The following is a 16,742-nucleotide window of genomic DNA, read 5'->3' as shown; positions in this document are numbered from 1 at the left end:
CTTTTTTTTTTTTTTTTTTTTAACCTCAAGTTAATCCTCCAGTCTCTTCTTTTACTTAATAATGGACCATTTGGATCATACTTTCTTGAGAAGATCGAATTAGGTGATCTGCTTCCTGTTTGTCTACTCCCCTCCTACTTGGTAGAAGTCTAGAACTCTAATTCACCTAGGATCCAAATCTTATTTCTTACCCTTTTATAAGGGAACTTGACCACCATCTTTCCTTTCAGGCACTTTCCCTTTACTCCTACTCTTGACTAGAACTGTGAAACTTTCAGCTTCAGCCTTCATTTCCTTTTGGTTTTATGCCTTCCTTCAACTGAGTATGTGTCTTTCCAGAAACTCTGGCAAAACTGTGTTCTCTGGGATTGTCAGTGATTTACAAAACTACTGTTCTTTTTAAAGTCATTTTTCTTGATTTATTAGTTTTATTTGACTCCACTGACCACCCATTCTATTTTGTTTTTCTTTATTAAAAAGTAGGATTTTCTCATTGTGCAAAATAGGAAAGTACATCAGAATATAAAGAAGCAGAAAACCCTCCTACCCATAATCCCACCACAGTTAACAGTTTGGCATTTAAAAAAAATATTCACATTACAGAATACATGAAAATATAGAAAAGCAAGAAGAAGGTGTCTTAGTTATCTAGTGTTGCTATAACAGAAATACCACAAGTGGATGGCTTTAACAAAGAAAAATTTATTCTGTCACAGTCTAGGAGGCTAGAAGTCTGAATTCAGGGTGCCAGCTCCAGGGAAGGCTTTCTCTGTCAGCTCTGGGGGAAAGTCCTTGTCATCAATCTTCCCTGGTCGAGGATCTTCTCAGCACAGGGACCCCAGGTCCAAAAACCAAAAATCCACCTGTTGCTGTCAAGTCGATTCTGACTCATAGTGACCTAACAGGACAGAGTAGAACTACCCCAAAGGGTTTCCAAGGAGTGGCTGGTGGATTCGAACTGCTGACCTTTTGATTAACAGCCAAGTTCTTAACCACTGGACTAGCAGGGCTCCCTGGGTCCAAAGGACATGCTGTTCTCCTGGCTCTTGTTTCTTGATGGTATGAGGTCCCCATGTCTCTCTGCTGCCCTCTCTTTTATATCTCAAAAGAGATTGGCTTTAGACAAAACCTAATCTTATAGATTGAGTCCTGCATCATCAACATAACTGCCACTAATACCACCTCATTAACATCATAGAGATAGGATTTGCAACATATAGGAAAATCACGTCAGATGACAAATGGACAATCACACAATACTGGGAATCATGGAGTATCCATGTTGACACACATTTTTGGGGGACAAAATTCAATCCATGACAGAAGGAAATTAAAAATCCAAAATCTTATCACCCAGAGATTACTGTTTACATTTTGATGTATCTAGAGACAGCTTATTTTTGTTAAAAATTTTGATTTTAAAACTATTTGTTAAAGAAGGGTGTTATAAATGTTATAAAGTGGTTTCATCAAAATACAATAAAATTTAGAGAAATTCACAAAATTTAAAGGTGTAAAGAAAAAAGGGGGAAATCACCTATACCCACATCCCTGTAGTGAGCTCACTGTTAACGATTTGGTGTATTCATTTGCAAATGCTTGTTGAGAGCTGCTGTCTGCCAGGCACTGTCCTAAGTACCAAAGATCAAACTGATTGTTCTTGGATGATCTACTATGTCAAACAGGCAGACTGTAAAACAGCATGTTCACTGTAATTTCGTTCTTTTAAAAAATTGTGTAGCTATGTCATTGAAAACAGAGGAGGCAGAGATTTTGCTTTGTTCCTTCCAGCTTTTTTTGGATATATTTATATAAAACCAAACCTGCCGCTGTCAAGTCGATTCCAATTCATAGCAACCCTATAGGACAGGGTAGAACTGCCCCATAGGGTTTCCAAGGAGCAGCTGGTGGATTCAAACTGCTGACCTTTTGGTTAGGAGCCATAGCTCTTAACCACTGTGCCACCAGGGCTCCACTGTGCTACTAGAAAACCAAACCTATTGCCGTTGAGTCGGTTCCGACTCATAGCGACTCTATAGAACAGAGTAGAACTGCCCCATAGAGTTTCCAAGGAGCAACTGGTGGATTCGAACTGCTGACCTTTTGGTTAGCAGGGCTCCATATTTATATAGTAGTTATAAAATAAAAATATTTTAAAATTATGATTAGAGTAGTATGATAAAATAAACATTTTATCTTTTGCTTTTTAAATGTCACATATTAGTGTTTCCTCTGTGATAAATTAGCCTTTAAAAACATTATTTTCAGACTGCATAGTATTCTGTACTATCATTTGTTTAGTCTTTATTGGTGGAAATTAGGTTGGAGCCCTTTTCTCACCATTGTAAGTAACAATGGTTTGGATGTCTGTATACATAAATCTTTGTCCATATCTCTGATAATTTCTTTAAAACAGATTGTTAGGTCAAATAAAAACAAAATTTTTAAGATTTTTTGATACATTTTGCTAAAGTGATGACAAGGAAGGTTGTTCTGGTTTATGTTCTCATGTGTGAAACTGTCGGTGTCACCTGCCTTCATTAGTATTACTGCTTTATAGCCTGCGTCTTTGACTTGATAATAGACTATCCATGATTATGTTTTTGTATACCATCATTTCTAATTTTATTGTTGTCAGGTGCCATCGAGCCGATTTCAACTCATGGTTGATCTCATGTAACAGAGTAGAACTGTCCCATAACGTTTTCTTGGCCGCTGGGTGGGTTCAAACTGCTGACCTTTAGGTTAGCAGCCTAGTGCTTAACGATTGTGCCACCAGAGCTCCTTATCATTTCAAATAGCTACATAGTATTCTAATAGATGTGTATATTATAACTTATTTAATGATTTTTCAGTATTCTAAACAGTGTTATGTTGAACATTTTGTGCATACATCTCTGTTGTGTATGGTTTAATTTTTTTCATTGATGTATATTTCCAAGAGTAGAATTGCTGGATTAAAGATTTGTACATTTAAAATCTTACAGTGTATTTCCAGAGATGGCAAACATTTTTACTTGTGTTTGAAAATGCCTGCTTTACTGTGCCCTCGACAATACCAAGTATTCCAATCTTTAAATGTTTACCAATCTGATAGGCAAACTCTGGTACCTTACTTATTATTTTAATATGCACATCTTATTTACTAGTTGCATTAATTGTGATTTATTTCTTATTCGCTCGTAATAGCTCTGTATATATCTTATTAACTTTTTTTTTGTCATGTATAGCACAGATCTTTCTCTCACTTTGTGATTCATATTTTAACTTTGTTTAAGATGTCTTCAGGTAATGAAGGTTTTACATGGACAGAGTTTTCTTTTTAATGGTTTTTGGTGTCATGCATATAGCCTTTCGTTTGCAGTAATAAATATTCATTTGAAATGAACAACACATCTGCATAATGCAGGCCTTTTTGAGGGGTGTCCTGGTGGCGTAGTTGTTAAGTGCTTGGCTGCTAGCCAGAAAGTCGGTGGTTGGAACCCACCAGCTGCTCCACGGGAGAAAGATGTGGCAGTCTGCTTCTATAAAGATTTACAGTCTTGGAAACCCTATGGGGCACTTCTCCTCTGTCCTATAGGGTCGCTATGAGTCAGAATTGACTCAACAGCAACAGGTAGGGGCAACTGTAGATCAGAGAGGAAGTTGGTGAATGTATGTAGTCTGGATTTGAAAATTTGGATCTTCCCAGACCTTTTAGTAATTTATGGAGGGGAGTGGAATAGAATATTTGAAATGGGATGGTTTTAGAAGGTGTAGGATATATGCTTCATGTATCTGCAAGGTATTTCTGACTGAATGGACCAATAACTCTTGAAAGTTAATGTGTCATTTTTCTTCTTAACAGTCACCTGCCCAATTTTTGCACTCATTTGCCCCTCCATCCTCCCATTCTTTGTGTTTTCAACCTCTGCCTCATCTTTGATTCTTTCGTTAGTCTCCTAAGCCAGTCCATTTCTTTGTTGCTATCTCTAAAACCTATTCTTTCCTCCGCATTTCTGTAACTGACCTCCTTTACTAGGCTCATCCTAATCTCTCTTCATCGACTGCAAGCCTCTCTCCAGATTACCTATTATGTGTTGCCAGACCAGTTTTCTGGAAACGTTTTTCCTGCATTGTGTTTTTGGCCTGTTCAGTAGTGTAGTAAATAAAAGACAAGTGAGAACTTAGGACGATCTTCAGCCTTAAGTGCCAACCCGTCTGTCCCCTTAGTCTTTGCAGCCTCTTGTATGGGCAGTTTTTATAGTGGAAAGAGGATGGCCTTGGGAGTTAGTCTGATCTGCCTGATTCACTAGTTGCTTAACTTTGCTGAGCATCAGCATCTTCATCTGTAAAATGGGGATGGTAACATTTACCTTATGTTGTTTCATGAGGATTAAATGAGATTGTGCCTGTAAAACACGTACCTACATAGTAAGTGCTTAAAGTTTCCATTCTTCCTTCCTTTTCCCTCTCTTCTCTGCCAAAATTCTTTCTTTATGCCTGAGCCTGGGCTGCCTTCTCAAAGCAAGGGGGCCTTCTTATTCCCCCTTGCTTGCCTTTTTGATCGAATATTTATTCATGTGTTTATTTCTACCATTGTAAGTGTCATTGCTACGCAAACTGTCTCTACTCCCTCCATGGCATCTTTAGCTTCCAGAATTCAACTCACAATTCACTTCCAGAAAGGCTTTCTTGATAAACCTCATTCAGCATAACTACTCTTTCATTTTTATTTCCTTAAATTGAAATAGTTTGTGTTTTATTAATCAGAGCATGCTGTTTTGTTGTTACACGAAATGCTTAACAACTAATTTAAATTTTTTCCTTTTTAAAATTTTTAGAGTCTGATGTGCCAGCAGAACTCCAAGTGTTAAAAGGACCCCTACAGCAGCCAACTTTCCCTTTTGCAGTGGCAAACCAACTGTTGCTTGTGTCTTTGTTGGAGCACTTGAGCCACGTGCATGAGCCAAATCAAGGTCGTTCAAGACAGGTGTTTAAATGTTAGTAAGAATAACGTAACCTTGCTAAATAAAGCTTGTAAAAATACTGTGTGGTTTAATGCTGTGGTCTGAGAGGCAGATGGTATTTAAAAATTTGGTATGAAATAAGTATGAATAAATGTTTTAGATATTATTCAATTAGGTAGTTGATAATCTAGATACAGAATTTTTGATATGGGAGGAAAATCCTGTATGGTATCTGTATTCCTTGAATGAGTAAAAGCCAAGACAGCTCTGTAGAAACTTCTTTTTCTCAGAAAGTCTGTTTTGTCACCTCAGAGTTGACTTTTCCGCTAGTGTTTGGTCTGTACATCTGCACACACTCAATATGTTCTCTTTGTATGTTGCTTAAAACCTGTTGCCTTTGAGTACATTCTGACTCATAGTGACCCTATATGACAGAGTAGAACTGCCCCATAAGGTTTCCAAGGCTGTAATCTTTATGGAAGCAGATCACCAGGTCTTTTCTCTCATGGAGCGGCTGGTGGATTCGAACTGCTGACCTTTTGGTTAGCAGCTGAACACTTAACCACTGTGCCACCAGGCCTCTGTGTGTTGCTTAGACATTCCAAAACAGAAAAGAACAATTAACATTCACTTTTGTTGTCACTTCTAATCGTTTGTTTTCACACCTTCCTTTATTCTTATCTTGCTGCCTGTCGGCAAAGTGTAATGTGTTTGAATATTAGAAGAATACGTTTATGTTTTTCTTGCCTTTTTTTTTTTTTAAAAAAAGAAAAACAAAAATCAGAGCTTAGTACTTTGCTGACAGACCAGGCATGGTAAATGACTGTACAGTACCAGATAAGAAATGATAGCTGTGCTCCTAATCAGTGAATGTACTAATGGTTCTTATTTATAAATAAATAATTTCACACATATGTTTTGTTGGGCGCTGTCAAGTTGATTCCTGTTCATAGCCACCCCATGTGACAGAGTAGAACTGCCTCTTTCTCTTTTAGAGAACTCAATCCCCAAGTTGTGATAGGTGTATAAACATCACTTTTTTCTTGTAGAGGTTTTTGTGTGTATTGCTGTTATTACTCTTTATTATCTCTGTATGCTTTAAAATTGCCATTTTATTGATGGTCGTTCTAATACTAGTTTTCCATATTATTTTTATAGTACTCTGTCAAACTTTTATCAAGATGGGGCTGCTGTCTTCTTTCACTTGTAGTGATGAATTTAGCTCACTGAGACTGCATCACAACAGAGCTATTACTCATTTAATGCGGTCAGCTAAAGAGAAAGTTCGTCAGGTAAGCCCTAAAAAAATGTACTTTGTATATTACAAAAAATATATTTTAATTTCAAGAGAACTATATTATAAAGCATTATGAAATTCTACTTATAAAACAGGTTTATAAAAATATAAACTTGGTTTTTCAAAAAATATTTATTGAATGATTACCTAAAAGTTGGTGGTTTGAACCCATCTCTTGGTACCACAGAAGAAAAGGCCTGTTGATCTACTTTTGTTAAGATTACAGCCAAGAAAACCCCATGGAGCAGCCTACTCTGTAGTTCATGGAGTTGCCATGAGTTAAAATTGTCTTGGTGGCAACAACAACAGCAATGTGCTTGGCTCACTTGTAGGTCTGAGGTTAAAACAGTGAATAAAATAGATAGAAATCCCTTGTGGAGCTTATGTTTTAATGAGGGGGCAGTAAACAATGGAAATAAAGAAAAATATATAAAAATGTATGGTGTGTTAGATGATGATAAGTGCTATGGAGAAACATAAAGCAGTGAAGAGGTTTAGGCAATGTTGGGAGAGGGTGTGTGAATTTTATAGAGAGCAGCCAGAGAGACAGTGTGATTTAAGTTCAGATCTGAGGCTGAGAGAAGGAGCCATGCAGAGATCTTGAGGAAAAGCATTCCAGGCAGAGGAGCAGTACTCTAAGGGCCCTGAGGTGGCCGTATGCTTGGCATGTGTGAGGACCTGCAAGGCACCATGTGGCCAGAGAACAGCGAACAAAGGGGAGGGTATAGGAGAGCAGGGCAAGAGGGTGGAGGGGACAGATGGAGTAGGAACTTGAGGCCATTGTAATGTCTTTGGTTTTTACTCAGAGTCAGGATTTTGAATAGAAGAGCACCATATCTTACTTATATTTTAACAGGGTCACTCCAGCTGCTGTGTTGAGAATAGATGAAGGGACAGGGCAGAGGCAGGGAGACCAGTTTCAGTTTTACAGGCAAGAGATGATGGTGGCTTGGAATGGGTGGTAGTTGAGATGTGAGAGTAGTTAGTTTCTGGATATATTTTGAAGATAAAGCTAACTTATTTGCTGATGGAGTTCTTTGTTAGACTCCCAGATTTGTCAATGTATAGCAACATATAGTTTCTTTACTAGTGATCTTTTGGCTAAGAAAAATATATTTTCAATTGTGAGCGCTAAATAATATTGAAAAAGCCATTGGATATATGTATTTTTTAATATCGTTTAGAACATTTGGGGCTATTAACCTGACATTGAATTATGATAGATTCCTTATTTCGTGAAACTTTTCGAAGTGCTTTTTTAACATTACTTTTTTTGGTTTTAGGATCCTTGTGATGAGAATTCTCATATCCAGAAAATCAGGTATGTGTTAAAAATTTTTTTGGTTATCCAAAGAGTAAACTATCCAAAAGAAATTGGGGTTAAGAAAATACTAGTTTTGGGGTTAAAAAATAATATAGTTAGCGTAGTTCATGAAAATTAAAAACTGTTCTCAGCAATTAATTACTGCTCTGAGATTTGCTTTGTTTCTCATTTCCCATTTTGGTCACTCTAGTCCCCCCATTCACTGTAGGTTCCATAAGCCCCACCAGATTGAGAATACTGATATCAGTCTCTGTAAGGGCAGCAACATTGAATTCAGCTATATTTAGTTTAAAATCTGTAGTGAGTCTGGATCATTAAGAAGTTTAAGTAAATTTATTACTAAGTTTAGCCATCTTTAGGACGTCCTTTAGGCCATCCTACTCTAAAAATCTATGAGTTAACTTCTATTTAGAATTTTAATTACTGGAAAAAAGGCTTGAAATTAGCTTAGTGATCCTTTTGCTATCTTTATTACACTGTAGATTTGCATAGCAAATGTTTTATTCATAGAGATTGAAAAATTTCACTTTAACGCGTCCTTTCTAAATTATCACAACTTAGTAGAATCCAAATGAATGAGGTTTTGGAAGGCTAATAATTCAGTGAACATGAACGAGTCTAGAAAACTTTGTTCTCTCATGCCTTAATAATGATTTGTTAAATGTTTGTGTTTAACTTTTAGACCAAGAGAAGTAGCCTTTGAAGCACAAACCTCACGTTACTTAAATGAATTTGAAGAGATTGCCATCTTAGGAAAAGGTGGCTATGGAAGAGTATACAAGGTTGTTTTTACATACTCATTTTGACCTATTACTCTGTAAATAAGTGTATTTTGAGAAGTTGTTTTCATTATTATTATTGAAAGTACTCAAAGGGAAAGTCCTGGAAATCATGTATATTTATTTTTTCATTAAGATTTGTTATTTACGGGGAAGTAAACAGGTTTTATTTATTTTTTAACCATGTTGGTTGTTTAGGTGGATCCTGGAAACTCTGAGTTTTTTGTTTTATGGTTTATTTTTATTAAAAATGTATTATTGGAAAAAGTTGTGCTACTGTGTTTTGGGCTTTACATAGCCCTTTTGCTAAGAGCCCCAGTCTTCGGACATAGAACTTCTAGGTGGTGGGCTCTGGGTGCAGTTGTGAAAAGCTGCTAGTTTAGCCAAGTAGGGGTGACTCGCCTGAGCATAGAAAAAGGACAGTTTAGCTTCATTTTATCTCTTTGGGTAGTTTTGATTATCTAAGCTCAGATTAAAAGAACTTTCTTCATTCATCTGGAATTTAATGACAGAATATACTTGTGTTTTTTCCTCTACTTTTTAGGTCAGGAATAAATTAGATGGCCAGTATTATGCAATTAAAAAAATCCTGATTAAAGGTGCAACTAAAACAGATTGCATGAAGGTATGATTTTTAAAAAATTATTTATTTTGCATAGTTGAGTATTTAAGTCCTTTTAAAAGAGTTCTGTGTGTAAGTGTATATAAGTGGTATGGATTGCTAGTTCACTACGAATCACGTTACGGTAAAATATAGTAAACATCAAAACTAAGTTCTTATTTGACTTTATTTTTTTTTGTGGGCACTTCAGACTGACCACATTTCAGGGTGGGGAAATTCATTTTTAAATAAATTATTGATACACAGTATAACTTGTTACAAAAAAACACAAGCCCAAATTCAGGTCTGTTTTCTCCCTGACGTGCTGTGTGGTCCTGAGCAAATTGCTTTGTCCTCTGAGCCGCTTCTATCTCCCACCTTTGTAGTAGTGGTGACATCAGTGGTTTTACTTACCTCAGAGCACTAGTGTGGACATCAGATAAGCGAATGGTTATAAGTGAGCTGTGACAAGCATGAAATAATATGTAAAAATTTGTTATTTACTTGCTATAATAATTGCTGTTTGTCTCTCAGAAAAATATTCTAATTTTAATATAGTCTACATTCCTTGTAAAGAGGAGTTTTTATTATTTTTTGCCCTGAACAAATAGTATTTGATACTGTGAACACTGGGAGTCCCTGGGTGGTGCAAATGGTTATGCACTCCACTGCTAGCCGAAAAGTTGGCAGTTTGAACCCACCCAGAGGCACTTCAGAAGACAGGCCTGGCAATATTTTTTCAAAAGGTCACAGTCTTGAAAACCCTATGGAGTACAGTTCTACTCTGTGCACGTGGGGTTGCCATGAGTCGAATCTATTTGACGGCAACTAACAACAACAACCGTAAACATTTAGCAAGTTGTCAGTCAAAGTCAGATCTAAGAACTTTCCCTTTTAGGTACTACGGGAAGTAAAGGTGCTGGCGGGTCTGCAGCATCCTCACATTGTAGGCTACCACACTGCTTGGATAGAACATGTTCATGTGGCCCAACCACAAGGTAAGCAGTTTTTGATGAGATAGTTCAGGGGGTCGGCAAACTGTGGCCCACAGGCCAAATGCAGCCTGCTGCCTGTTTTAGTACATCACGCAAGCTGAGATTTTTACATTTTTGAATGGTTAAAAATCAGAAGACGAATAATATTTGATGGAAATTATATGAAAATCAAATTTCAGTATCAATAAGTAAGGTTTATTGGAACACTGGTTTACACTCATTCATTTATGTGTTGTCTGTGACTGCTTTTGCACTTTATTGGCAGAATTCATTGGTTGCAGCAGAGTCTCATAGGGCCCACATAGCCTAAAATATTTACTATCAGGTCCTTTACTGCAAATGCTTACCAACCCCTGGTATAGTTGAACAGTTCTGTTTTTATAGCACCAAAAATATGCCAGTCGTTTGAATATGCTTCTTGTATTTTACTTTGCCAGAAGGTCATGACATTTTTAGATGTGTAGTCTCATTTGGTATTATTTGTATATTTTAGCTCTGCCTTTGACTCTCTAGATTGGAAAATTGAGCTCCTTGAAGGTTGTTCTGGTTTGCTTTTTTTCCACAGACAGAGCTCCTATTCAGTTGTCCTCTCTGGAAGTGCTCTCTGACCAGGAAGACAACAGGTATGGGGACTGGTGTGCACTTACGTGTTAGACATCACCCACTGCCACTTGCATAGGGTTTCCTTTGTCTTTTGCTACTAGGAGCTTATTTTCATATCAAAATGCTGTAACTTATTTCCTCCTCTCAGATCTTTCTTAGTATTATTTTATGAGGACCCGTTTATTTTGTCTTTTGCTGTTCGTGCTTTTGTTATTATATCAGATAATCCATTGTTAGAAGCTAGGCCCTATAGCCATGCCCCTGTGTTTTCTTCTAAGAATTTTATGGTTTTAGTTTTTACATTTAGATCCTTAATCCATTTTGAATTTATTTTTGTGTATTTTAAATAAATTTTGCTACTGGCAAGATTTGCTATCATTCTTTTCAGGAACTTACCAATGAAATTCATTTCAGGCCTGAACGAAAGAACAGTTGAGTTACCATTGATCTTTCTTTTTTTTTTTCTAATATTTTAACTTTTTGTTTGAAATAATTTTAGACCTAGTGAAAAGTTGCAAAAATAATACCGAGCATTCACATATACCCTTCACCCAGCTCCCCTAATGTTAGCAGCTTACATAACCATAGTACAGTTAGCAAATAACACAGGTCGCTTAACATACCACATGATCAGACCAGTTGCTATCAAGTCAATTCTGACTCATGGTGACCCTATATATGTCAGAGCAGAGCTGTTGCTTCGTAGGGTTTTCAGTGGCTAATTTTTTGGAAGTAGATTGCCAGGCCTTTTTTCCGAGGAGCTTCTGGGTGAACTTGAACCTCCAACCTTTCGGTTAGCAGCTGAATGCGTAACTGTTTGCACCCCCCAGGGACTAAATTAACATAGGTACAAGATGAGTAACTACAGATGGTTTTCACATTCTACCAGTATTCCTCCTAATGTCCTTTTTCTAGGAGCCCTCCTGACATTTCGTTGTTGAGTCTCTTTATTCTTCTCCAATCTGTGCTAATTCCTCAGTCTGTCCTGTCTTTCAATGAGCACTGGTTAGTTATTTTATAGAGTGCCTCTTGATTTAGGTTTCCTTGATATTTTCATATGATTAGACTGAGGTTATGCATTTTTGGTAAGAATACCTCAGAAGTGATATTGTACTACTGTTGATCTTTTTTACACCGCTTTTTATCTTTACCTTCTTTTTCTGCAGAGATCAGTATGGTGTTAAAAATGATGACAGTAGCAGCTCATCCATTGTCTTTGCTGAGTTAACCTCAGACAAAGACAAAGCCTTTGGAGAATCTGGCTTTGAAAATCAAAATAACAGATTGGTGAACTACACCACCAATTTAGTCACAAGAGATGCCAGTGAATTGGAATCACTCATTGAGCTACAGGAAAATGGGTTGTCAATTATGGAACATCAGCTGCCGCTCAGGCAGTATTCAGACCTGGAGGAAAATTTCACATCCACCGAGGAATCTTCTGATGAACACTTAAACTTGTTCGGGCAGACAGAGGTAGATGACTTTCCCAATGTGATGCTTACCATAGTAATTGTAGAAAGGACCGTGATTAATTCTGGCCTTCCCTCTTCTTTAGCTCATTTTCCACTGTGCTCTGCGCTCTCTCTCTGCTCTAGCTCTTGGCTCCTCCTGCTCAGTCTCTCATTCTCTCCATCTGCCCCTCTTGACGTACAGCCTTCACATTTGCTCTTCTGTCCTTTTCTGACCTCCTGGTCTGGGTCATTTTCTCCTTTAGGTGTTTTCATATACATACCCTGGATTTGGAAGTATCACTCACATTTTATTTCTGTTATGTGTCAGTGTAATGTTATAAAAATTATTTATGCATAAAGATTTTCTATATTTTGGATTATAATTTTAGGAGAGAGTCCTAGTAGGATTGTAAGCTGATTTTTCAGGATATTCCTTTGAGGGTTGGACTGATATGCTGGTAAGACTCCTACTATATTCGTACCACTATCGAGTATTAGTATTAAAAAAACTTGAATATTAACAGGGTCTACACATGATGTTCCATGTTAAGATTACAAAACTATATACAGGCGGTCCCCAACTTATGACAGGGTCCCGTTTAGATGACTCTTTCGTAGGTCGATTCTGACGTAGGTCAAATACCTCTTCTGTTTTTTTAGTTTTCATTATTATTGCCTTTTATTACCACTATCTTTATAAATCCAGTCTTTGTTTGTCTTTGGGGATTGGAACAACTCAGCTTCAAATTAACAACTGATGCTTCTGATGGTATAAAACTCTGTATAAGATCATGCCATAGGCCTGGTCTGCAATGAAGTCAGCATCGTAATGGCTATCAGGGGCACGCACAGTTCAGTTCTCGTATATCGTTAGAGCTGAACATTGCCCAACTTTCAGTTACAACTGCTGACACCGACACTAATTTCGTTGTGTACCAGGCCATAGCCTGCTATACTACGATGTTTTGAACAGTAAATCATGACATTGAACATCTGCAGGTGAACATCTGAGAATGATTATCAGCAAATTACACACTGCAACATAATATGTAATACATATTACTAACGATAAGGTGTACAAAAAAGTAAAAAAGCCAAAGAAAACAGACGGTCGTACGTGTGGTTAGTCGTAACTTGAATATGTTGTAAGTCGAGGACTACCTGTACTATCTATATAAACAGAATGCAGAATTAATTCTTATTGTCAAGGAATTCATGTATCTTTGTGCATTTTTTTAAAAATAAAATATAAATACTCAAATAGGTTCACTTGAATACAGAGGAGTTGAATTTGGGAGACTTTTAATCATAATGATTTCATTTATCTGTATTAACATTTGGAAAATTCTCCTAGATGCTAAAATAAATGGGCTGCATGAGCTTAATCTTTGTTTACCTTTTGCTTGAGCAAGTTGTTAGTTGATGTACAATGTGAAGCCAGCCAAAGTAAATATATTTTGGAGTATACATACAGTAGTAGAATCCCATACCAGATGACTCACAGCCATTCTTTGATGCTTTGTCTTAGCTTTAAAAACTATTTCTTCAGTGAGCAGACAGATAGTTTCCAGACTAATCCCTTAGTTTCACGTACAAGGCTTCTTCCATTTGGCCCCAGCCTCACTCCAGCCTGGCTTGCTCCTGCCTACTTCTGCTGTGACACTATGTTTTAATTAAGCTTTACTGCTCTGTCCCCTTCACTAGACTGGGCTTCTTGGCAGGCCTGTGTCTGTGTTCTCTGTCTCAGGAGTTAGCCCAGTGCTGGTCTAGAGTAGGCACGTGAGTGTTTGTTGACTCAATGTCTAATATGAGCTAATCGTGTCAAGATGGCAGCCTGCGATGTGTCATCCCGCAGGTGCAGTACCACCTGATGCTACACATCCAGATGCAGCTGTGTGAGCTCTCACTGTGGGACTGGATCACTGACAGGAACAGGAGGGGCCGGGAGTGTGTGGACGAGTCGTCTTGTAAGTACTGTACGGATCCATACATACCGTGCTGGCAAATAAAGACAGAGTCGGATCTTCATCTAATGTAGGAATTGCCTCCAGGTGCTTTAGATTAAAACAAAACAACTTTAAAAAAAAAAAAAAAAATAGTTCTTCTTTCAACAGTTTCTAAACACAAAAAAGTTTGAAAGTTGATTTAATTTTCTCTGTGATGGATATATAGTTTGTTGATATTTAAGCAATAATATGGTAGAATTTAGGGTAATCATTTTTGGTAGAAAAAAATTTTTTTAATTTTTTTAAGGGAAAAAATTTAAGTGCGTGTTTTACTTGCTTTTTTAACCTGAGAACATTATAACTCTTATAGAAAGAAATTCTTTATGGAAAGGTATGTGACGAGAAGTTGGTCTCCCCAAAACCCAGACACCCCTCCCCCCAATTCCATATCATTCTAGAAATACTATTAGGCTAATCTTAAAAAATATTCTATTGTTACACTGATTGTCAACTCCGGCTACACATTAGAATCACCTGGGAACTTTTCAAATGATGTTATGTTTGTCGGGGAGGGAGAGTAACTTTACCTGGAGAGTGGAGAAACCTGACAAACACTGCTGCCTCAGCGATGTCAGGAAGGTCAGCCTCAGCTGTGAGAAGTCATGTTGACAGCATGTACCCTTCCCGTGATGGGATGAGAATGGCCCTTTACCTCTGTGGTCTTCCTCCTAAAAAAATACAGCCTCAGTCTAATCATGAGAAAAACGTCAGACAAACCCCAGTTCAGGGACATTCCGTAAAATACCTGACCAGCACTTCTCAAAATTGTCAAGGTCATCAAAACCAAGCAAAGTCTGAGAAATTGTCACAGCCAAGAGGAGACCAAAGAGACATGACAGACTAAATGTAATGTGGTATCCTGGATGAGATCTTGGAACAGAAGAAGGACATTAGGTAAAAACTAAGGAAATCCGAATAAAGTATAAACTTTAGTTAATAAATAATAATCTGTCAATTATTAGTTCCGTAATTGTGATAAATGTATCATACTAATGTATTAGTAATAGAGGAAGCTGGCTGTTGGGTATATAGGGACTCTCTGTACTATGTCCTCTATTTTTTTTTTAACTCTAAACTGTTCTAAAAAGTCAAGTCTATTAATAATATAATTTTTAAAAAAGGTATTATCTGGGCCACACCTGTTATTATTATATAATTGGTCAGAGACAGGGCCTGACCTTTGATATTTTTTTGAAAGTTCCCTTGTTGATTCTAATGTGTAGTCAAATTTGAAACTTACTTTTTAGATTATCAAAATAGGAGTTGAGAGTGACCTGATTTTTAAGTAAGGACTCAACTAAACATTGATCATTAATCATGTTCTATTCACTTCTAATGACACTATAGCCCTTTATTTGGTCTAGAATGTAGGCCAGTTAACATACTCAGAACCTTAGACTAGCTTTCAATGGAAGGACAGAACGTAATGCCCCCACTTCAGCAGCCCCTCCACCCACCGTGTGCTGCTGCTCTGCTGTGCCCTGTAGTTGGAAGCATGTGGAAGGACCTTGGTCAGTGCAGTCATGGCAAGCACTGGATTGGGCACTTTCAGGGTCCTGTGAAGTTTTATCCTTTGCTGCTGTACGATCACTGTGGTATGTACACAGATGTCTTTATGAAAAGAAAATGGTTTGTTAAAGCCCTGTTTGTAGTCGTTGATCTTCAGACTTCCTTTTTGGGAAGTAAGCAATGAGTCCTTCATGAAGTATGGGATGAGAACTCTAATTTATACCATCCAGCACAATCAACCTCCCAAAACAATGAAGGCAACATTTGTATAATACTGTTAGCATGGTGTGTATTTTTTTTTAAATGTTTAAAATAAAAGTGTTTTAATTTTGTAGTATTCCAGCACCGTGCTGCTAGTTTTCCATTAGTGATTAGATTTTTTACTTTTAATCATTCTCAACAATCCCATGAACGAAGACCTGGGTCTGAGTCCTGGCTGTAGTACACACCAGCTGTGAGGTTTGGAGCAAGTCAGGTAACTGCTCAGTCTGTTTCCTCATCTGGAAAGCGTAGCTCATGCCTGTTTTTTAAGGTTGTAAGGATGAAAGCACTAAGTGTGAAGGACAGGGCACAGTGCCTGCATATAGAAGGCACCGAGGAAATGGGAACTGTTATCCTTGGCTTGACTCAGTGTATGATTACTGGCTTCTCTAACATCACCCACTGTTTGGTTGGATTAAGGAGCCCTGGTGGTGTAGTGGTTAAGCGCTTGGCTGCTAACTGAAAGGTTGGTGGTTTGAACTCATCAGCTGCTCTGCAGGAGAAAGATGTAGCAGTCTGCTTCTGTAAAGATTATAGCCTTGGAAACCCCATGGGGCAGTTCTGCTGTGTCCTATAGGTCACTATGAGTCAGAATTGACTCGTCAGCAATGGGTTTGGTTTTTGGTTTTTTGGATATATTAGGTAGGTTAAATCAGAACCATTATTTCAAAGACAGACCAAAGGAAGGCAGTTACTCTGAATAGTTGTGTGAAAATCAGAGTCTTACTTGCATTTCCACCAACCAGCCAGGAAATTGTTCACGTCAATGTTGAAGGGGAGTCATGGTAGGGGTACCTGTAAGTGGAACCATTGTTTACACACATGCACACGCATACTCCCATACATGTGCCTAAGTATTTGAGATCCCCAAGCTGTATACTAGGTACTGTAAGAGGAGACAGTCTTAATTTGTTCTCTACAAGGAATAGGTTTGAGCTGTGTAGCAAAGTTGTTAGGTGCCATT

At 37.6% G+C, this 16,742-nt stretch overlaps 1 protein-coding gene across 2 annotated transcripts in view; it reads left to right on the top strand.

The window, feature by feature from the left end:
• The window catches only part of EIF2AK1 (eukaryotic translation initiation factor 2 alpha kinase 1), a 30,099-nt gene that overhangs the window by 3,507 nt on the left and 9,850 nt on the right, over positions 1-16,742 (top strand). The window contains exons 2-10 of one of the 2 annotated variants that reach the window (XM_004380819.3): positions 4,824-4,982; positions 6,108-6,241; positions 7,530-7,567; positions 8,253-8,352; positions 8,894-8,974; positions 9,849-9,948; positions 10,511-10,568; positions 11,715-12,024; positions 13,858-13,969. In XM_004380819.3, coding sequence (XP_004380876.2) covers positions 4,824-4,982; positions 6,108-6,241; positions 7,530-7,567; positions 8,253-8,352; positions 8,894-8,974; positions 9,849-9,948; positions 10,511-10,568; positions 11,715-12,024; positions 13,858-13,969 — 1,092 coding nt within the window. Of the gene's footprint in view, positions 1-4,823; positions 4,983-6,107; positions 6,242-7,529; positions 7,568-8,252; positions 8,353-8,893; positions 8,975-9,848; positions 9,949-10,510; positions 10,569-11,714; positions 12,025-13,857; positions 13,970-16,742 lie in introns of those variants that run through there. The other variant, XM_023735345.1, reaches the window with a different exon arrangement.

The sequence above is a fragment of the Trichechus manatus genome, unplaced genomic scaffold (assembly GCF_000243295.1).
Source record: "Trichechus manatus latirostris isolate Lorelei unplaced genomic scaffold, TriManLat1.0 scaffold00077, whole genome shotgun sequence".
Taxonomy (NCBI): Eukaryota; Metazoa; Chordata; class Mammalia; order Sirenia; family Trichechidae; genus Trichechus; species Trichechus manatus.
This window is presented reverse-complemented; position numbering and strand designations above follow the sequence as displayed.